The sequence below is a fragment of the Quercus robur genome, chromosome 6 (assembly GCF_932294415.1).
Source record: "Quercus robur chromosome 6, dhQueRobu3.1, whole genome shotgun sequence".
Taxonomy (NCBI): Eukaryota; Viridiplantae; Streptophyta; class Magnoliopsida; order Fagales; family Fagaceae; genus Quercus; species Quercus robur.
In genome coordinates, this window is record NC_065539.1 from 21,293,864 (window position 1) to 21,317,969 (window position 24,106).

General features: G+C 34.5%; 1 protein-coding gene and 2 pseudogenes across 1 annotated transcript; 1 reads left to right on the forward strand and 2 right to left on the reverse strand.

Moving 5' to 3' along the window:
• Window positions 1-324: 324 nt before the first annotated feature.
• LOC126689976 (uncharacterized) lies at window positions 325-840 on the reverse strand. Its single transcript, XM_050385126.1, has one exon. It carries the CDS (start codon window positions 838-840, stop codon window positions 325-327), a length of 516 nt encoding a protein of 171 aa, XP_050241083.1.
• A 1,561-nt stretch (window positions 841-2,401) lies between these two features.
• LOC126689674 (cytochrome P450 71AU50-like) lies at window positions 2,402-4,168 on the forward strand (annotated as a pseudogene).
• Window positions 4,169-20,309: 16,141 nt separating this feature from the next.
• On the reverse strand, window positions 20,310-20,978 carry LOC126689675 (TOM1-like protein 1; annotated as a pseudogene).
• Window positions 20,979-24,106: the final 3,128 nt, after the last annotated feature.

The window sequence follows — 24,106 nt, forward strand, 5'->3', positions numbered from 1 at the left end:
TTCACTATTTTATATTCTTCCATCCATTTCCAATAGTGCAGGTGATGGACATAGTTTGAACGGTTAAAAATGAACAAGACAAACACAAAAGCATAAGCTATCTCTCGATGGCGCCAATGACAGATAAATAACATATATAATATAGAGGTGACATCAATGGCCCCAACCAGCTATATATCGATGCAACCATGGCTCCAATGACAGACAAACAACAAAGTATATATATATATATGAAAATGACTCAGCCGTCTCCCAAGATTTTTTTTTTTTTTTTTTTTTTTTTTTTTTTTTTTTTTTTTTTGAGAAAGAAATGCTTTCATAATATTAAACCAAAGAGGCTATATCAGCCAGAGCTACATGAAGTATGTCTGGTGGCATATTATCCAACAAGACATTTTGATTGGGCGAGTTGATTGCCCTCCTAGCCAAAGCGTGGGTGACACCATTTTCTTGTCTACGTGTATGAGAGAAGGTAATACAGGAAAAAGAAGATGCTAACAATTTAACGTCCTGTATAATATGACCGTGGGGCGCAAGGGAAGGCTCTGTGTTTGACAAGTCCCTATACACAATGACAGAGTCTCCCTCCAAAACTGCCGAGGAGATGCCAATATCAACTGCAAAAACGGCAGCCCTTCTTGCTGCCAAAGCTTCGACTTGAGTAATGGTCGCTGGTAACGGAATCTGCTCAGAAAGAGAGGCAATGACTACGCCCTCCGAATTGCGACAGACAACTCCCAGGCCGGCACGTCCTTCCTCTGAGAAAATTGCACCGTCATAGTTGATCTTCACCACATCGCCCACTGGTGGTCTCCAACGTACATGGTTATGGTGAACCATTTTTTGGGTGAAAGATCTAGTGCCCCTGAATTCAGCAAGCCTTCCCTCCGACAGTTTGAGAATTTGGTCCAGTGGGCAAGCATCTTCCTTGAGCCGGACCTGGTTTCGACGGTTCCAGATTGCCCATCCCGTCTCCTAAGATACTTTGTATCATATATTCCTGTATACATTGTTGTGCCGGCCATTCGGGGAAAGCATTTTTCTCCTAAGATACTTTGTATCATATAAAATGACTCAGCCGTCTCTATTGCAGCTTGAATTTTGCGTTCATCCAAATCTTACTACCAATTCAAAAAGCTTGATAATTTTTCTATGTGGCCTTTTTAGAACTCACACTGTCACACACGCTATCGTCAAAAATGTGGAGCCATTCTCACTATCTTTTTTAGTAAAGTCCAAAAACTAAGACGTGCGTATCTTGAATCCTTGATATGTTCATGGTACAATTTGAAATCAGTTTTGCTAATTAAACTCCAATTTTTTTTTCTTTTTTAAAATGTTCAAAATTATTATCATCACACATTGATTTATAAGATTTATCTAGTAAAATATATGGAAAATGATAATTTACGTTTGAAATTATTCTATTTCTTAATTCAAATTAAATACTATAAATTTAAAAATAAGTGAACTGCCACAACATTTAAAATTTTAAATAATTTGGTAATTTGCATACTTTTGCATCTAAGAAATAAAATTTTAATTGTAAATATCCTATTCCACAATTTTTAGTATACCATCACTTTCTTAATTTTCAGCCTAGACCTTTACAAATCTTTTAATTAAACAGCTATAATAAATCATATTCAATCCATAAAAAAATATAAAAATGGAGGAGATTTTTTTGTAATAGAAAATTATTAGATATTTCTACAATATTACAGTTAAAGTGTTATTTCACATCAATAAAAATGGATATATAATTCAAGATATTGCTTAAAAAACAATGTGAAAAAGTTGCCATGTAACAGGTAACTTACTTTTATTGGTATAGAGTATTAAGGTGATTGTACTTCAAAAATACCTTTTTTTTTTTGTGGAAAAATCAGTAATTTAACATGATGTTAAAGTAGAAGATTTTAAATTCGATTCTCTTGTCTTCTTCATATTACCTTCTATTAAAATTTTACGTGTTGGGGTTCACCTATTAAAATAAGTTTAAACTCACACATGAGAGGAAATATTAAAATTATATGAATAAATAATTAAATTTACCATATTCTAATAGTTTAAATTTTTTAAAAAATTGGTTAAGTTAATGTATTCTTCCTTTAACCCATTTTAAAATAAGTACTCCAACATCTAAGATGTCTTGGACACGTAAGCTTAAGTTCTCACTCGATTAGCAACAGAAAAAATAAATGAATAAAACTACTTTGTCCAATTACTTGACACTTAATATATACAGTACTTATTAAAAAAAAAAAAAAAAAAAAACACTACACGTTGGCATTGATCAACTTATCTAAAGTTTGTTGTCCATTTATGCAATTTCCCTGTTATAAATAAGTGCTCCATGTTGCAACTGAACTTGCCTTCACTGCACACTGAGCTCAGCGGCTCAGCCTAAACATGCCCACCATGGCTTGGACGTGGATCATACTCTCAATTGTTTTGCTCGCTTATATATTGCAATGGAAAAGCAAGACCAAGAAGAAATTACCCCCGGGTCCAAGAGGGTTCCCTATCTTCGGGAACCTTCATATGTTAGGAGAATTCCCTCATAAAGATCTTCATCAGCTAGCTCAAAAACATGGTCCCATCATGCATTTGCGCTTAGGCATGGCACCTACCATTGTTGATTTGTTGTCTCATCCCCAGAAGCTGCCAAGCTCTGCCTTAAAACACATGACCTTGTGTTTGCTGGCAGACCACGTAGTGAGGCTTCAAAGCACATCTCTTATGAGCAAAGGAGCCTGGCCTTTTCTCAATATGGTTCTTATTGGCGCAACTTACGTAAGATGTGCACCCTTGAATTACTTAGCAACCTCAAAATCAATTCTTTCAAATCCATGAGAAAAGAAGAGCTTGACCTATTGATAAAGTTCATTCAAGAGGCTGCACATGATCATGTTGCTGTTGATCTTAGTGCCAAGGTTTCAAGTCTGTGAGTAAGATCTTTGATGCCTTTTTTGAGAAAATCATTGACGAGCATCTTCAATCAAAGGATGAAAATAAGACCAAGGACTTTGTTGATGTCATGTTGAGCTTCATGGGATCCGAGGAATCTGAGTACCGTATTGAACGGCCCAATATCAAAGCCATAATTTTGGTAATTATTCATTAACTTATATGGAATTAGTAGGGAGTCAAACACATCATGTATCAAATTGTTACATTGATTATATTAGTAAAATTAATTATATTAGGAAAAAACAAAAAACCAATTTATTATTATTATTATTATTATTATTATTATTTTTGTGTGTAGAATTCAATATGTTCCAAATATAATCGTGATTATATAACATGATTCCTAATTATTTTCCATTGATACTACCTAATTATTTGCTTAGACACTAATTGTTAGCTAGGAATTAATCGATTTGAGGCTATAGCATCATCATTTGTTGGAATTAATGAAAATATAATTATGGTGTCAATTATCTATCTAGTCTGTAAAGGATCCAAAATTGACCATAAGAATTTGAAATTAAAGTTTTGTTCTTTTTGTAGTAGTAATTTGCTGACAATGAGCTCCTTGCAGGACATGCTTTCGGCCTCAATGGGCACTTCAACAACGTCAATTGATTGGATACTCACAGAATTGATCAGGCATCCACGTATAATGAAGAAAGTTCAAAAGGAGTTGGAAAATGTGGTGGGTTTAGAGAGGATGGTAGAGGAATCAGACTTAGAAAGCTTGGAGTACTTGGACATGGTATTAAAAGAAGCCATGAGGCTACATCCAGTGGCACCTTTGTTATTACCTCATGAGTCATTGGAAGATTGTACCATTAATGGTTACCGCATATATACCTCGTAAGTCTAGACTCATAATAAATGTATGGGCCATTGGGAGAGACCCAAGGGTTTGGACTGAGCCAGAGAAGTTTAACCCAGAGAGATTTGTTGGGAGTGACATAGATCTTAGAGGACATGACTTTGAGCTTATCCCATTTGGGGCTGGGAGAAGAAGCTGGAGTGCAATTGGGTCTATCTGTGGTTCGGTTAGTAGTAGCACAACTTGTACATTGCTTTGATTGGGAGCTCCCTAATAACATGTTGCCAACTGAGTGGGACATGACTGAAGCGTTTGGTATCACTATTCACTACTCCAAGAGCCAAAAACTTACTTGCTATTCCTACTTATCGCCTTCACAAATGACATTCAGTTAGGGGTGTCAATTCGGATTAGCGTGTCGGGTTCGTGTCGTGTCAAGGTAGGGGTATTCGACTAAATGGCTCAACCCTAACCCGACCCATTTAATAATCGTGTCACGATCTTTCAACCCTAACCCGACCTGTTAATAAGGCGGGTTGACCTGACCCAACCCATTTGACACGCTTAATAAACGAGTCATATTGAATTGACATAAATGTAACACAACCCATTTCAACTTGCATAATATTAAATATAACATCCATCTAAAAATAATTTTTTATACATCCAAAAAAGTAATGCATACACTTCAAGTCTTCAACCCATATTCAAAATAATATAGTTCAACAAAAATATAACATTCATCTAGAAATAAGTTCTTTACACTCCAAAAGAAGTGCATACACTTCAACCCAAATTCAAAATAACAAAAATAAAATAATATAGTTCAACAAAAATATAATATCCTCGGAACTCGCAAAATATTAAGTATCAATATTGAAAGAATTTGAGCAAACAGTAGACTAATCCTAACTATGACCACGATTATCATCCATAGATTCTTTGCTGATATCCAAATTCATAACATCTTCCACAAACTCATCCAATTATATCCCTTGTAAATTTTTGTAATTACTCATTTTTCTTTTTAAATTTAAAATATATGTTAGATATAAAAAGTATTTGACAAATCTAAAATAAAATAAATATTTATTTGTTATACGAGTTAAACGGGTTGTGTTAAGTGGGTCATTTCGGGTTGACACAAATAAATTAGCGTGTCAAACGTGTCTATTGTGGGTTACGCGGGTTGACCCGCTTATGACACGTTTCTTATCGTGTCGCTTTCAGGTCGACCCGTTTATGACCCAAACCCATTAAGGCCCAACCCTAACCCGAAAAAACACGTGTCGGGTTCGTGTCGTGTTCGCGGGTTGGGTTGAACATTGACACCCCTACATTCAGTGGTCTTTTTAAGTTGTCTAGAATAATTAATGTGCATGTACGAATGTCTAGATTTGTGGTTGTATACTTGTATTGCATTTGCTCATTTTGTGGTACATATTTGTTGCTTTACAGTTTATATGCCAGCGGTTGATCTTTGAACCCAAATGGTAGTGTATTTATATACTATTATTTCTAACTAGTTTATGAAAAAAGATTATATAAAAATCACAATTTATCAACAAGTTTGCGAAAAATATTATATAAATGAGTTTTACTAATATGTGTCCTTAGGGTATAAATTAATAAACAATTTTAAGAAATTTTTTATAGAAAAATAAAAAGTTATTAACTTTTTTGATAACTTTTTCAATTTCCTATAAAATGTTTTCAAAAATAAATGATTAATGCGTGCCCTAAGGGCATACATTAACCGGACCCTATTGGTAGTTATAATTACTTTTATTTAATAGGGTAACAAGTGTCACTTGATAGTGACTTTGGTGACATTGGTGTCTGTAAAACTAGCTAGGTATACAAATTGAGATCAAGTGCAATAGCTAGGGCTATTGCACCATGCAATTCCATTTTAATGATTGTGATTAAAAGTTAGGAAGGTTACTTTTAATATCAGTCTTTGGATCAAAGTGGTTTAAAAAGTTTTTTTTAAAAAAAGGTTAAAAGTTAGAAGAGGTAAAAGATGAAAAAAAATTGAAACTTTTTGTGAGGGATTTAGGGGGTATTGCACGATGCAGTAGCTATTACACTGGATCCAAATCCCTAAGTATACGAAGGTGAGTTGTGTTGAGTTGGATGTAGGGATATTGCACTTGATACAATAGCTATCAAGGGTTGAGATTGAAATTTAAAAAAAAAAAAAAAAACTTTTAATTTCGTTTTCAGCCATTGAATAAAAAATTGAATAAAAAGTAAAAAAGTTGAAGTTAAAATATAAATATGGTAAAATATGTTTGTGTTTGTGTGTGTGTGTGTGTGTGTGTGTGTGTGTGTGTGTGTGTGTTGGGGGGGGGGGGGAGAGGGGGAGTAACTGCACTGTTGTAATACCAACCCTAATCTTGAAGTGGAGCCATGTGTCAATCATTTATTTTTATTTTACACAGTAAATGTAACATTCCAGCCTAATTGCATGATTAATTTATGGATTTATATACTTAGTATTATCTTAATTAATTTAAGTGCATAAGGCTTTGATATTTTGATGTTATAAAAGATATAGGCCTTTTTTATTTTTATTTTTTTTAATATATCATGGAAAGAAGTTTATAAAGGTAAGGCTTTATATGCAAAGTTATTTTATTATTTGGGCCTATCTAGAATATAAGATTATGGAGGGGTAGTAAGTAAATTTTAAAAAAAGTTGAAAGGGTGACTCATCAACCCTTTTCCCCTTAGCAAGCACGTGCCCCACCCAAATTATTTTCCCTTGTTTTCTTTGCTACACCATAACACTTTCTTTGTTTTTCTTTCTTTGCTCCTTTCTTTTCCTCTTTCTTTGTTCTTGCATGACAGCACCATCTCACACCAACAACCCACTCTCTCTCACCGAAACCATATATCTCTCTCTAAAGAAGAAATTAAAATATTAACACTAAAGTTTTAGCTTCAAAGTTTGTAGGTGACAAGAACGAGAATGTGGACACTTGAGCTCCTCTTATACAAATCTCTCGCGTCTTCTGTTTTCAGGTAAGAGATATGTGATATGTGCATTTGATAGGCATAAGGATTGTTTAAAAAATTTATTATGCATCAAATCCTTTTAATTAGACCTATTACATATAAGCATGATTTAAGTAAAGACATATGTTTGTGAATTCTTGAATCCTATATATATGATAATTTTAGTATATTGATGCTATTACTTATATCACGAACGTAATTTTTAAATAATGAAGTGGATATGCTACTGTTATGAAATATTTATGTAAAAGCATAATAATCAGAAAAATATAGTTTTCGGGTTATTCCATTGTTATGATCTGAACTCAACCAGTAGGGGTTATAGTACTGGCATTTCCATGGAAATTTTGATTGGCCATTATAAGTGATGAGGACTCTATTGTACCCACTCTTGTTGGGAACGGCCAACTTGTGGAGGATGCCAACCGACCCCCATGGTTGATGATATGATCACACCGAAAGGGGTGTGACACTTTCTGATATGATCTTGAAATTTCCTAGCATTGTGGGGAATGTTGGATACCTGACACATTGTGCTAGAAGCCTCCCAAAGTTGTGATAGACTTACAATTGAACTGACTAATATGTATCATGAATGAGCTATTAAGTTATTTGGAATTTATAAGAAAAGTATGATGATGAGAAAGCTATGTTGAATGTATTATAAGTTTGATGGAAAGTTTATGATAAAATATTTTATAGTCTATTTAAAGATAATGTTGCTGAATTATGTTTAAGTTCCTTATTATGTCCTTTTATTATTATATGAAAGGAAAATGATGTATTTTCATTTGAAAAGTTCATAAGTTATTTTAAGAATAGTATGAAGACTATTTATTAAAGCGGGTTTATCTATAAAATATTTGATTTACATGCATTCTTATCAAATGCTCATGGAGCTTAAAACCTTATTGGGTTTCGTAGCTCACTTTATTATATTTCAATGCACAGGTTCTTTCCTGGAAGCAGCAAGAGTATTAGAGGTGGCAAGGAATCTGTGATTCTCGTTTGTTAGAATGTATAGTATTCTTTTGTTGTATAGTAGTTTAGCTCTTTTGTTGTATAGGAGGAATCAAGATGTACTTGATCCTTTTGAGCACAAATCTATTTTGGAACCTTAGTTTGTTTTGAACCCCAGTTATATGTCTTGGGGTTAGGTTTGTAAATAAAAGTTTTGCTAAACGTTTAGCTATGTAATATTTACACAAATATCTTAAGTTTCAGCCAAGTTGTAATCTTGCAAAGTTCGAAATGAAATGAAGTTTTAAAGTTTTACTAACCTTTGTATATTGTGGCTTTTATACAAGGAAATACAATGGAATACAAGATACGATATTTGATAAGCACCTTCAGCTTAAGTTAGTTCATGTTAATATTGAGGTAAACTTGATATTAATATGTCGGTCATGCTCTAAATTCTAAAGTACAGGTTTGGATCATGACAATAAACATAGGGGATTGGAATTGGAAAGTCCTCTAAACTTGGAGCCTGTAGGGTCAAGTGCATTTTGGGCAACAAAATCTAAGACTGAAGTATGAAAAGATATATTATACACTTGATGTCAACATCCAATGTAATAATCATTTTTCTTATTTAAAAAATGAAAAGCCGTTGAAATCGGTAAATATTTCAGAAATAGCTAGAAAAAATGTGTATAGAGATGGACTACTTTGAATTGTACAAATTTCTATCTTTTTCTTAAAAATAATAATTTTTTTTTAAAAGAGCCTCTTAGATGTTAACACTTGTAGCACTATAAAATGCCAAAAAGCATATTGAGGCCTTCAAGTTGGCTTGACATTCTGTTCAATGCCATCAGATTTGTTGCCTTTAAGTTGGCTTAGTACTTTTGATGTCGCGGAAACTACAAAAAAAAAAACAAACACATTACTTTTTGAATGGGAAAAGAAACTAAATGTTAGGTTCTAAAGACTTAGGATTTTATGTATTTAGAACTCTAATGTGTATTGTTGGCAAACCATGATCAAAACAAGATGTTTAGTCGTGTTTAGATTTGCTTAAAGTTGGTTCATTTATGTAAAGTTGGAACAAACTGATGCAGAAATTAATTATGCTTCTCGGCCTGGTTCGATCGATCGAAACTTAGGCTCGATTAATCGAAAATCGGGTCAGATGCATTTTTTGCAAAATTCCAACTCAGCCCTAGTTTGTTTTAAAACGTTTAGGGTTTTGTAATTTGCCCTAAGTATATAAGGCAAACCCTAGCCACGTTTTATTGTTGCTTATATTGCTGTTTGTGTAAATCTCTTATGAGATCTGTGAGGAACTTTCCTTTACACAAGTTTAGGATTTTCAAGAAGGAGATTTCTTCAAGAGCTTGATGATCATTTAGTTGATGCCATAAGAACTTAAAGAAACACAAGCGGGTGTGCTTGTACTTGTTGGAGAATCCAAGAAAGAAGGAGTCCGTGATTTCGGAGCTTGCACGTGGTCGTGTCAATAAGTTTCTATTGGTGGGTAGTAATTAGGATGTTAGTGGTCTAAGTCCTGTTGAACAAATTCGATTCTTTTATAGTGAATTCAGGTTTACCTTGAGGATAGTTAGGTTAAATCATCCCCAGGTTTTTACCGGTTTGGTTTTCTGGGTGATCATATCATTGTCTTATTTATTTTTCCGCTGTTTTGCATGATATGATTGTTTGATTGTGATAAACTAGATTTGGAATTTGGACTAAGTAACAACTTGGCTAATTACCTAGGTTAATCCAATTGTGTTTTTAAGGAGTCTAAAAACTATCAAGTGGTATTAGAGCAGGTTGCTCTCTTGTTGTTGATCTTTTGATCACTGAGCTGATCCTTGACCCCTGTTGTCATGGAACACAGAAATTCTCTTATTTTTCCTCCTCACTTTGATGGGAATAACTATGCTTATTAGAAAGTAAGGATGAAAGCATTCTTGAAATCAATTGATGAAAGAGTTTGGAACTCCGTCGAATACGGATGGGAGAAGCCCATTACTCCTGTTAGTGAGTGGCTAACTTCTTAAAAGGAAGCAGCCGCATTCAATAGCAAAGCTATGAATTTTATCTTTAACGCTGTTTCTATGGAGGAATTTGAGAGAATCTCAAATGTTGAGGTTGCTTATACTGCTTGGAATATCCTCTAGACTATGCATGAAGGCACAAAGGCTGTCAAAATCAATAAATTCTAGCAGTTAACTTCTAAATTTGAAAGTATTAAGATGTCTGATGATGAATCTTTTGATGAATTTTATGCTAAACTTAATGATATTGTTAATTTTGCATATAACTTGGGTGAAATCTATGATCAACCTAAAATTGTTAGGAAGATTCTTAGATCTTTGACTGAAAATTTTAGACCCAAGGTGACTACCATCACTGAGAGTAAGGATGTGGACTCCATCCCTGTTGATGAACTTGTAGGATCTCTTCAATCCTATGAGTTGGACCTATCTAAGACTAGCAAATCTAAATCAATGGCTCTTAAGTCAGTTGATGATGTTAATATTGGTGGATTTGATAATGAGCTCTCTGCTATAGAGATTGCTTACCTTGCCAAGAACTTTAGGAATTTCCTTAGAAACAACAACAGAATGGCAAGAGATAGGAACACTGCTGAACCTAGAAACTTTAGGAAGAATGATCCCACTAAGGTTAACAACACTGATAAACCTAGAAAAAAGTAGGGCAATCTTCAAATAATTCTATGGGTCCTCAGTATTTTGGATGTCAAGGGTATGGTCACATGAAATCTGAATGTCCTACCTACTTAAAGTCTAAGGGTAAGGCTATAGCTGTAACCCTAGTGATGGTGAAGTTTCTGATGATGAGTCTGGTTATGACGAGGATGGAAACTTCATTGCTTTCATTGCTACTGTTGTAGTCAATGAAAGCATATCTACTGAAGAGAACCCTTTTGATGGGGAACTCTCTGAGGGCGCAGATCTTCAAGAAGCCTACAATAAACTTTGCAAAGTTGCTGCAAAGGATGCTATGAATGTTAAATTAGGCTTGAAGAAAATTGCATCTCTTAAGCTTGATAAGAAAAATTTGCTTGTTAAACTGTTTGATGCTACTGAACTTTTGAATAATGTGAAGACTGAGAACATGCTTTTACTTGATAAAGTTAAGAATTTGGAACATGAACTTTCTGTTGCTAGAGAACAATCTAATAGGTCTGTTAATTCCAAACTTGATCATACGCTGAGTGTTCAAAAGTTTCCTTCTGACAAAACTGGGTTACGTTTTGTAGAAAGCATCAATGTGTCTACACTCAATTCCACTATCTTTGTTCCTTCATCTTCTTCTGAACCCCCTGTGAGTGAGGTTGTCATGCCCTTAGAAGTTACACCTCCTAGGAAGATTAGGGTTGATCTGAAAGAGTCTAAACCTAAGCAGCCTACACTTTCTAAGGACAAGTCACATGATAAGCCTGCATGAGTTTGTCATTTTTGTGGAAAGTCTGGACACATTCGCTCAAACTGTTACAAGCTGCAAGCTGCTAAGAGAGCAAACAAAACAAAAGTACATGTGCCTCAAGCACAAGATTCTATGGTACTTATTGGTGAGTTGGTAAAGACTCTAAACCTTTATTCCAATCCTGGAGTTGGTAATCATTCCCATGTGAATAAGAACTCCAATGCTCGTGGTGCATCTAAAAAGTTTTGGATGCAAAGGCTCAATCTAATTGAGTCCTTCTGACATGGTCCTTGTGCTTCATTGCTATTCTTTGTGACCATCGTTCTTTGGTTTTTGTTTTCTCTGTTTCTAAGATTTGCATTGCATAACATTCATGCATTTTGTTCTAGGTTGTTTTTGTTTTTTTTTTTTTTAAAAAAAAAAAAAGGAGAAAAAGGAACCAAATTGTGTGTTGCACTATTTTCTTGGTTTTTAAAAACAAGGTTGGTCAATTTATTTTCACATAACATGTCTTTTGTACATTGTTTAGCCTTGATGAGCTTACTTATTGTACTTTTAGTTAAACTTTGTAGTGCATGTTGTGTGGGAAAGATGTTTATTGTTTTGATCACTTTGTTTTGATCTTGAAGTCACATGTCTTTGACTGTCAGACTTGAACCTTTTGAGAAAGGCATAAATAACCATCTCACCACTGTTCACTAGCCAATCATGAACACCTTAGTGCATATCGTAAGATTTTGTGCTCGAGAAAGTGTAGCACATGCACAAAAAGAACATAAAGTGTAGCCTCAGTTTAAATGCTAAAATTGGTGTGTACATTATTGGACTTAATGTTATATCATTCAAATAAAATTGGTGTGTACATTATCCCGACTATTTTAATAAGTTTTTGAATAATTAAAATTTATGTGTACAATATGAGGCAAAATCAAGAAACTTACATGATTGCAAGCTTATGATCTAGGAGATGTGGGAGTTATATGATGTAACTCTTTTGGTAATAGTTTCTTTCAAATTCTATGTGATGAATTTTGTAGACTTTGTGTTTAATTGCTATACACATATCACCTCACATGTATCTCAAGCTTTTGTTAGCTGCACACACTACACGAGTTACTCTTTGCTAAACATTGTACATGTTACTGTGTGTGTCTTTGGTCTGACCAACCAAGTTTGCAAATACTTTGAGTTTTTATGTAAAACAGATTTGATGCTTAAGAATTTATGGAGAATGTTTGATAATCTTAATTTTGGGAAATCTGGGATTAAAACTTTGTTTTTGAAATACATTTCATCACATACTCATTCATTTTGTTCATCAATTTCAATGCTTTGAGGTATTTCTAAAATGTGTCTTTGTTATTTTCAAAACTGTGTTTTTTTTTCAAAAATTTTGTGAGCCTCTGTCTATTTCAATTGATCCAATCTGTTTTTTGATCAATCGAAAGTATTTTAAAAATGTTTTTAGAAGCCTTTGTCTGCTTTGATTGATCCAAACTGTTTTTAGATCAATCGAAATTATTTTGAAATTGTTTGAAATTTTTAAAAAGAAACCTCTGTCTGTTTCGATCAATCGAAACTCGTGAATCAAGTTTTTAAAAAATCGGATTTGAGTTGTTCAAACCACTTTTTCAAAACTTTTTCACTTTCTCCGACTCGGCAAGGCTCCACAGCAAATTTTTTGTTGTTTTCCTCCTGATTTCTTGCAAGGTTTCTCTGTCCATAAGCCAGTATGTCCATATTACCCTTTCTTTTGCATTGTTTTTCCTGTTTTCATGCATTATTTCATGATTTATGGGTTTATTTTCGGACTATGCATAAATTGGGATTTTTGATTAATCAAGCCTTATTTTGTGAAATTGATCAATGGGTTTTGTTGGTATATTGATATATTCATGGTCTATGATGGTTAATTCGATCAATTTGGGATTTTGTGAAAAATTAAAAATTCTAGGGCTTGTATTGAACTCCAATTGGGGATTTTGTCAAATTAGGTTTAATTGATGAAATTGGCTTGTTGTTTTGATGTAATTGATCATTTGTATCTGTTTTCTCTCATGTGTAATGATTAATTCGTCAATTTATTACAAATTGAACAAGTGGTTTTTCAAATTTTGGGGTTTTTGTTAGAAACTCTATGCTCAAGCCAATTTTGTGCATTTGAACTTAACTTGGACTTAGTCTCATTGCATTAGAGCATGCATCATGACATTTAAATTGTTCATGCTTCATATAGATTTTTGTTTTATATTTTTTTGTGCTAACTTGCAGTCTACCCTTGGTTTTTGTTTTTGTTTTTTTTGCTTTGTGTCTTTGTCCTTATCCTAGCACCATGCCTAGGAAGACTAGAGCCTATAGGACCCCCTCCACTTCCTCTGAGTCTCCCTCTAGGAGTGAGTTGTTTAGGAATGACAAAAGCAGAGAGGTCTATGAGAAACTGAACTGTAAGTGTAAAATTTGGGCTGAGCATTCTGTTGTGTTAGATGAGGCAGATTCTGCCATTAGGGCAAACCTTAAGAGTTGAGGTTGGCTGTCCTTGTTAGAGGTAGATCATCCACCCCCGACCGCCCTAATTAGAGAGTTCTTCTCGAATCTCTCTTGCCACGTCTATGATTCCAACACCCTTGTTTGGAGTTGGATACGAGGTGTTGAGTTCAGCATTACTCCTTGGGTAGTGGCTGATGTTTTTGGGGTTCTGATCGTTCAGGAGCCTGTCTATCCCTATGAGCAGTCTCCACCCTTAGATGACGTTATGTCATACATCACTGGGTCTTTTATCCAGTGTGGTTCTGATCCTCGAATCATGTCTGCTGAGCTTACTAAGACTGCCTATCTTTTCTTTAGGATAGCGTGTCATTCTTTGTGGCCTATTTCTCATCTCCACACCATCCCTCTTGAGCGATGTGTGTTTTTGTATGCTTTTGTTTCTAGTGCGTCTATCAACTTTCCACATCTGTTTTTTCGTTCTTTGAACGAAGTTCATAGGACTTCTGCCGTAGCGCATGTTCTTATTCATCCTATTTTCATTCATAGGATTTTGTTATTTCTTGGTCTAGCTGATTTCCTTTCCGGTGAGCCCGTTCATGTCATAGCTCCCATAGGTGCCACCTTCCTTAGGCAAAGGGCTGCTTACTTAAGAGTTGGTCCTACGCGTCTTAGAGGTGCGTCATCTGGTGTTGTTCCCCCTCCTCCCTTTTCTATAAGTGCTGATACGGCTGAGGTGTCTGGTGTTGCTACTGCTGATGCTGATGTTCCTCCATCGACTACTTCGGATGATTCAGACATTTGACGTACGTTGGATCATGTCTTAACCTTTCAGGTGGCTCATGGATAGATTTTGGTGGATGTGCTCGATGAGATCCGTGCTTTGCGCGCAGAGTTGGCACAGTTTCGACGATCTTCACCGCCACCTCCTTTTGATGATGGATTTTGATTGCCCTTTGGCATTCCCTCACAAAAAGGGGGAGTACATATTTGAGCTTGTAGAGTTTTTGTTTTCAGGGGGAGAGCATTTTTGGTTGGTTGGAGCTTGTAGAATTCAGATTGTATCTAGGTGCTTTACATTGTATTTTACCTTTTTTAGCTCTTGCCATATTTTTGTTGGGCTATTCATGTTAAGGGGAGATACTTTTATTGCTTTATATGTTTCTTGTTTCAACTACTTATTAATTTATATTTATGAGTTATTCATTGATATATGTCTTTATTGTGTGTTGTTTGAAATCAAGAATTTATTTTGTTTACTTGTATTTTCCACACATGCGGTTATGCATTTTGTTTAGTGTTTCAGGAAATATACAAGTTGATTCAATTGAACTGCTGTCTACACTTGCAACTGATGGATAGTAGTTAGGATTGGATTTGTTTTTATGAGCATTATTTTAGTAAAGGGCTTTTCTTTGTAAACTTTGAACTTTTAGTTGTGTTTTGTCACGAATTGCCAAATGGGGAGTTTGTTAGGTTCTAAAAACTTAGGATTTTATGTATTTAGAACTCTAATGTGTATTGTTGGCAAACCATGATCAAAACAAGATGTTTAATCGTGTTTAGACTTGCTTAAAGTTGGTTCATTTATGTAAAGTTGGAACAAGCTGATGCAGAAATTAATTATGCTTCTCGACCTGGTTCGATCGATCGAAACTTAGGCTTGATCAATCAAAAATCGAGTCAAATGCGTTTTCTACAGAATTCCAACTTAGCCCTAGTTTGTTTTAAAACGTTTAGGGTTTTGTAATTTGCCCTAGGTATATATAAGGCAAACCCTAGCCACGTTTTATTGTTGCTCATATTACTGTTTGTGTAAATTTCTTGTGAGATCTGTGAGGAGTTTTCCTTTACACAAGCTTAGGATTATTAAGAAGGAGATTTCTTCAAGAGCTTGATGATCATTCAGTTGCTGCCATAAGAACTTTAAAAAACACAAGTGGGTGTGGTTGTACTTGCTGGAGAATTCAAGAAAGAAGAAGTCCGTGGTTTCGGAGCTTACACGTGGTCATGTCAGTAAGTTTAGTGGTCTAAGTCCTATTGAAAAACTTCGATTCTTTCATAGTGGATTCAGGTTTACTTTGAGGATAGTTAGGTTAAATCCTCCTCAGGTTTTTACCGGTTTGATTTCCTGGGTGATCATATCATTGTCTTATTTATTTTTTCGCTGCTTTGCATGATATGATTGTTTGATTGTGATAACCTAGATTTGGAATTTGGACTAAGTAACAACTTGGCTAATTATCTAAGTTAATCCAATTGTGTTTTTAAGGGGTCTAAAAACTATCACTAAACACATTCGCTTCTGAATTAAAATCTCAAATCTATGAGGGGTCCCTTAAATCCACAAAGTGATAGGATTCTAGACTCCACTAGAGAGAAATAAACAAAGTCTTCATTTTTTTTTTTTTTTTTTTTTTTTTTTTTATAAATCTAAAAACTGAATTGCCCAAGAGGCTACAATATGTTGAAATAGCAAAAAGAAAACCTAGGGTGGCTAGGAAAACGCCCAGAAACCCTAATTTGCGCTAACCACGTAATTAGGTGGCAAAATAGTAATTTTTGCCAAAAATAGCAAAATTTAAATAATTGGGGAAATTTAGAATACTATCTCTAAGAGATGTCCCAAAATAGATGAAACTTTATTCTGACTTTTAAGCTAAAAGCTATTAAGGAAAACAAATATTACTAAAAATAGTAAATAAAAATGTTTTTGAGGCCTTAATGAAGGAATTTGCCTAAATTTGGGCAACCCTCGAGGCCTTGAGTTTGGATTAGAATGTCGTTTCCCTTCAATTTGCCAAATTTTGTTAGGAATCCGGTGGTTCCTAATGGGGATGGATAGGAATTATAGGGGAATTGATGAGAATTGTAAGGATATTGACTTAATTCGAGGTAATCACCCTTCATAGAGAAAGAAAGAGATTAAGAGAGAGAGAGATGTACTAATGCACTTAAGCAATAAGTTGGTTTATTCTTCAATAATGGAAATATGATTACACCCTCCATAGAGAAAGAAAGAGATTAAGAGAGAGAGAGAGAGAGAGATGCACTTATGCACTTAAGTAATGAGTTGGTTTATTCTTCAATAATGGAAATGTGATTACAAGTAGGTATTTATAGAACTATAAAACTATTCAATTAGCCCACATGGCCTTATCCTAATGATTCTATTATTTCTCATGTGCATTAATAATTCCAACATGTGTTAAATGTGATTAACATGCTTGGAATTGTAACTAACTAACTAAATCCATATACAACAAATATTATCCATATGCTTATAGCATTCCTAATATTTCCCTCCTTTTCAAAACACCTTGCCCTCAAGGTGTTGTTATTGAGTGACACCTTCATGAGAGGTGACTTACCATAGAACCAATACTCCAATGACATTTTGTATGCATATGACACTGTAAATTGACTATTACAAAGATATTGGCCATACATTACCTTCATAACCACAGCAGGTGCCCCAAAAGCATCATGGTTAATACGGATGACGCCAAATGCACTAAAAATATGGTATAGAAGCTTCTCATCCACATTAAGGTCAAGGACTCCATTGTAATGTTTGCACCAACGTGTAAGCTCCTTTTGTTTTGCTTGATTGTTAATCACTAATGTTGGCCAGATGGTAACCTTACCTTGAGATCCTTGCCCAATATCACCTACGCCTTCAATGGGCAAATTAAGTGATTTCATGTGATCCCACTAAGTAGTCCAAACCCATGACCAATTGAACTCATTGGTAGCCACATCATATAATAGTTTCTTTGGTTCCTTATTAGAACATTCCAGCATTTTCAAAACCAACCAAAAGCACTTATGATCACTAAAGCAAGCTAGATAATCTGCCTGTACATGAGCATATGTCCCCACTTCGACAAGAATGTCCAAGTTCAATTGTGCCAGATCTTCTATAAGGTAAATGTTGTGGTGCAGAGAATTGATGTAGGGCATGATTGCAATGCCCATATCTGAAATAAAAGACCACCTATTTTTGTTAGGGTCAAAGATTTCCGTAGAACTCAAGGATTGGTGCACTTTCTTCTTCTCTCCGACTAGCACAGCTAAAAGGCCGATATGTTGAAAAGTGACCCAACCATCTGCGCCTTTGAAGTCGCTAAGAACTACTGGAGTTTGTGATGTGCCATGAACCTGAACCTAAACCTTAATAGGACCCTTGCATGGACCATTAAAACTCATTAATTCCTTTAAATTATGAAACTCTTCAAGATCAGCCACATCTTCACTGTCATTTGCATCTTCACTATCAAGGGTAGTTTTTTTGTTGATTCAATAACTTGAAACTTATCACTTGTTCCTTCAAGAAGCTATAACTCTTCTTTGGACATGTTCTCAAGATCCTCCTACACTCTTGAAAGTTCTAACTTCATGGCCATGTTAGATTCAACCAAGGCATTGACCTTCTCTAGAACAAAGTTGTGAGATTCGTACAAAGCCTTGACATCCTCTGAAACTTTGTTCATTATTTGCCGTAATTCTTTCCAAAATTCTCTTCGGTCACATTCTTCCGTCTCATGATTGATGGCTTTGATACCACTTGTTAGGAACCCGGTGGTTCCTAACGGGGATGGATAGGATTATAGGGGAATTGATGGGAATTGTAGAGATATTGACTTAATTCGAGGTAGTCACCCTTCGTAGAGAAAGAAAGAGATTAAGAGAGAGAGAGATGCACTAATGCACTTAAGCAACAAGTTGGTTTATTCTTTAATATTGGAAATGTGATTACACCCTCCATAGAGAAAGAAAGAGATTAGGAGAGAGAGAGAGAGAGAGATGCACTAATGCACTTAAGCAATGAGTTGGTTTATTCTTCAATAATGGAAATGTGATTACAAGTAGGTATATATAGAACCATAAAATTATTCTATTAGCTCGCATGGCCTTATCCTAATGGTCCTATTATTTCCCATGTGCATTAATAATTCCAACATGTGTTAAATGTAATTAACATGCTTGAAATTGTAACTAACTAACTAAATCCATATACAACAATTATTATCCATATGCTTATAGCATTTCTAACAAATTTCATGCAATTTTGACACTAACTTTCGACGCCCTTGCTGCTCCAGAAAGGCCTATGCTATCTGTTCTACATCAACTTTGTCCAAAGCCATCAAATTTACAACATATTCTAGCATCTATGTGATTGTTGGCTTCTCCTTTGTGATTGTTGTCTTTCTTTTGTTTCTCCCTCTATCTTAAGAGACACAAACACGCAAATAAATATAAACATATAAAATAAAATAAAAACTTCCACTTCCTGCCATACAAATCATTCATTAAAGTATCTTCTCTCTTTTAATTCTTCATTTTGGCTACATGGATTTGCCCTTAATTTCTGGAAAGAGTATGGAAAGTAGCCATCAATGAAAAGGGGTAAAAAGGTTCATTTTAAGCGATTTCTACTTATCTCGAACGGTGGTTACGTCTTAATCACAAAAGAAAACTATGGTCATAAGCATCTTTATATCCATCTCCGTCTATTTTTTAGACCATTTAGATGGGATCAATCTGCAGAAAGAAATGTAATGGCCAAAATGGGGTTTTATCCATTTCTCACTAACTTTCTAGCAAAATGCCTCATGTCTGAAACTATTTGTGGATATGCCCCTATTTTGAAACACAATTTTTAGATAATCAAGTTTCAAATGTAAAACTCGATTTTTGGGCAATCGAGTTATAGCGAAATTGAACTTAGAATTTTTTTTTCTTCTGGAACTCAAGTTCAAGGAACTCGAGTCCCACAATTTTATTTTTTATTTTTTTTATTTTCAGTTCACTATAACTCGATTGTCCAAAAATCGAGTTTTAAAATTTAAACTCGATTTTTAGAAAATCGAGTTTCAAAACAGGGGTCTTTCCCTAAATATTTTCAGACAGGGAGTATTTTGTTGGAAAATTTTGGCAAAAGGGGCAAATGCCCATTTTGGCCTAAATATAATCAACAAAGAATGGTTGATCATTTGGATGTGTTTAGAAGTAAATGGAACAATTTATTTCTTACCCCTTATTTTCGGTGTCATCCAAAAATGAACTTTAAAAAAAAAAAAAAAAAATAGTTAGTGACATTAGCATTTTCCTTTTCTTTTTTTTAATTATAATTTATTCATATGCATTGTGCCTGACAGCTCGGTAAGCATTTCACACAAATTATATAAATTAATCTTACTATTGTTTTACCATTTGCTACTGCATCTAAATCTTGCGTACCAAACATTCAGTCACCAAAACACAACAAACAAATCAAGGAGATTGTGGCCTTTTAGAACTGGATGTCGCACACGTACTATTGTTTTCAGCCTTCAATACTCTAATAAATAAAAAAAAGGGCTAATTACAACTTACCCAATTGTTGTTTGATCAAAATTAAATTGTCTATCTGTGATTTGAAATTAGACATTTTATCCATTTGAGGTTAGCTCAGTTAGGATTGTGTTACCCATCTTTATTAAAAATGAGGCTAGGTATCTATTTTTGCCCTCTGTACTGTCTCTCCTCTCAAAACATAAAAGCATAAAAGAATAAGAGAAAATAAGATCAAAAAGTGAGAATTTTATAAAAATTATGGACAAACATTGTCACCACCATAAAAATTATGAACAAACAATGTACGTTTCTTCATAAACAGGCAAATAGCGGAGCTCATTGGTCGATTCCCCCCATGATACAATTAGCATCAAAGCCTTGTTACGATTATCAACTATAGTCTGAAGATCTTCAATCAACTTCACCATCTCATCAAGAACTCTCTCAGCTGCTACCTCCGAGAAAGCCTTCTCACAATTCTTAACACATGTTTCAAGCAACACCAAAGCCAAGTACTGAAGCCTAGGACTCTTCAACATGAGCCTCCTTTTAATTCCACGGATCAATTCAACATTGTCAATCTTTTCAGTATTGATCATGTCACAAATATCAAGCAGTCAGGCTCATCAAGGTTCTCCGAGGTGGCATCTTCAAGGTTCTCCGAGGTGGCATCTTCAATGATCTCCGAAGTGCCCACCTCGACATCTCCAATCTTGAGGCGTTCACCAAAGGCACTAACTTTATCCATCAAATTGTCACTCATACATCATCCTTGATTCCAACATTGATTGTTTCTCCTTTGGGTACGGCTGCTGGGTCATCCCCAACCTCAAGGGTCTTCCTGCTTACAACATGATAAATTTGGGTTAGCACTTCTGTGAAGGCAAACCCAAAAAATACCCAGTTTTTTATGATCCAAAAGAGAAGCTTCTATGGTGGTAATGTTTGTTCTCAATTTTTACAAAACCCTTATTTTTGATCTTGTTTTCTCTTATTATTATTCTTTTTAATGTTTTTTATGTTTTGAAAGGAGAGATACATAAAAGAGAGCAAAAATACATATTTAGTCTCATTTTTAACAAAGGTGCGGTAATGGATCCCTAACTGAGCTAATTTCAAGTGGGTAAAATACTAAACTACTGACGGACAACTTAAATTTTTTCAAACTACAGGTGAGCAAGTTGTAATTAATCCAATAATAAAACATGGTGTTTAAAGTTTAAACTCTATTTTTTTTTTTTTTTGTTTTGTTTTGAGAATTTTGAAGTTTAAACTTGAAGTCTTTCTTTGATGGTGAGTTTATAAGAGACCCAACGAGTCACCGACAGGGGCGGCTGCACTTGTAAGTCAGGGGGTTCAAATGAACCCCTGACTTGAAAAAAAAATTATATATAAAAAAAAATTATTAATTTAATTACCCTTAAAAATATTTTTGCACAACTTGAGTTAAATCTTGCACACCCTGATCACAAATCAATTTAGTACAAAAATCAAACAACATAGATTAGTTCATCCCAAAACTAATTAACAACACAAATCACTCTCCATTTCTCTCATGAATTTCATCTCATCTCTATTCTCTATCTGATTTTCTATATATCTCCAACTCTAAGAGTAAAATGTGAGTGTTTGTAAGTTCTGAATGTCTCTCTTTATCATAAATTTATATTATATATATGTGAGTGTGTGTGTGTGTGAGAGAGAGAGAGAGAGAGAGAGAGAGATACTAATTTTGTGCATTTTTTTTTTTTTTTGGATATAATGTTATTTGTATGAATTGTGATGTGTGTGAAGGTGTACATGTATAATATAAATATACTATAAATTTATATAATTTAATAACCAAGAAATACAGAGGATTTGTTATATGTGTATATTGTTATCTTTTTTTTTTTTTTTGGGATAGGATATTATTATCATGTTATAATAACTTTTTATTATAAAACTAGTGATTCAAGAAAAAAAAAAAAGTAAAGTTAGTGATTGTTAAATGTATTTATTATATATAGATGAGTGTGGTTATGTAGGTCAATAATTAATATAAGGTCAATAATTTATGAAATAACTAATAAATAATAACAACTACACAAAAATAAAAAAGCTATACAAACTAACAAAATAAAATGGTTACATCTACATTGACAATTGATAATAAACTATCATGTGATGATTTTAAAATATGAAAACTCGTAGAAAGAAATTGTAAAATTTCATGTATGTGTGTTTTATTTCAATAACACGATATATTCAAATTATCTTTTTATTAAAATTTGTTTAATTTAAGTTTCTTAACGACACATCCTTGCAATAAATGTGGGTCCCATAAATATAAAACTGACTCAACCGTCCCCCAAGATACTTTGTATCATATCATATGTTCCTATACATTGTCCTGTCTAGTTGGGTAAAGCATTTTTCACACAATCATTGTCTAAATAATGTTACTTTTGTTTTACCATTTGCTATTGCTTTAATTTTCCGTTCATCCAAATCTTATAGGGTTAAATCTCTTTTACACTGTATGTTTTATACTCTGTTTCTATGCATCGTTATATGCTTGCTTACATGTCCATGCATAAGTTGCTTGCTAATGTGTCGTCCATGATTCAACACAATGAAGCTATGGACATCCGATCCAAACCTACATTTGTCCCTCGCAGACACCACCTTTTGTTTGCTCGCATCCTTGTTTCTTCGCTTGCCATGTCTATTATGTTTATCTGCTTTATGCCTCTTTATTGTGCACTTTGCATCTTTTCCTTCCATGGCTTGTCCGTTGGTTTCTTGTCTTTGCCTTTGCATGTACGCACACGGAACAAGGACGCATGAAGCTAGGGCACGGTCTCCCGGGCGCAAGCAAAATGGGCGAGGATGTGAGCACGTGGATATGAGCCAAGCGGCTGCAGTCAGTAGGTTTAGGAGTTTAGCTTTTCCCCTTCGGTTATGTACTCTTTAAACCCACTCCTTCCCCCTTCCTTTCTCTCTTAGATGGTTTGTATTAGGTATATCATGCCTTGTACCATTTGTCCTCATCTCTTGGGGTATGGCAACCCCTGTTTACTTTTCTGCACCTATATTTTGAGCCATGCTCTAGGGATGTAGGCATTTACTTTCATGCTATGTGTGCTTGCATTGTGCATGATGTATATATATACCTGCTCGCCCCCCCCCCCCTCCGATGTGATTGTCACAGTCCATGTCACCTAAGGCAAGCAATGCCTAGTTTCCACCGCGAAAGTAAGGTGACATGTCGTCGGATTTTCGCTGCGAAAATTTGATACTCAGCTCGAATGCCATAAGAGCAAGGGAGTCAATTCCATACTGTACCGGTCGGTACCGCCAGAATATACTGTACCGGTAAGCAAACCAATACATATAACCCCCTTATTTCGTACCGGAAAAAATACTGGCCGTACCGACCAATTTTAGACAATACCGGCCGGTATAGAAAAAAGTTTTTTATTTTATTTTTTTTATTTTTAAGTTTTGTAATTTTTGAATTTTTGTTAAGGTAGAATGGTAACTTATTTAAATTAACTTATTAGTATTATTTGTTTTCTTAGTATGCAATGGTAACTTTTAAGCTTTCTATTTTTTATATTGTGTGTGTGTTTTTTTTTTTTTTTCCCTTTTAATTGATACTAAAGTCTAAAATCATGAATTATTAGTTCTAAATTGAGAAAATGTTTTATGGTAAACTTTTATATTTATTATAATACACACACACACACACACACACACACACATAAACATATATATATATATATATATATATTTATATTTATCGTACTGTTGGCCAAATCGATACAGCCTCCGGTATGGTATTGACTCCCTTGCATAGGAGAGCATAGATTAGGAGCACACCCTTTCAAAAGCCAAACCTCAAAGCCCCCATGTACGCAGAGCCCAGAAAGCCAATGCCGAAATCATGTTTTATTGCCAATCTCCAAAAATTAAGATTTTATCAAAATAAAGGACTGTCCTTAGACAGGCATTGTGGGGTCCCTAACACCTTCCCCATACGTAACCAAACTTCCGGACCTAAGAATCAAGATTTTTTTCCATCCACACTAG

Coding starts and splice junctions, on each gene's coding strand:
- LOC126689976 (XM_050385126.1), bottom strand. CDS start 840: ATGGTTCACCATAACCATGTACGTTGGAGACCACCAGTGGGCGATGTG.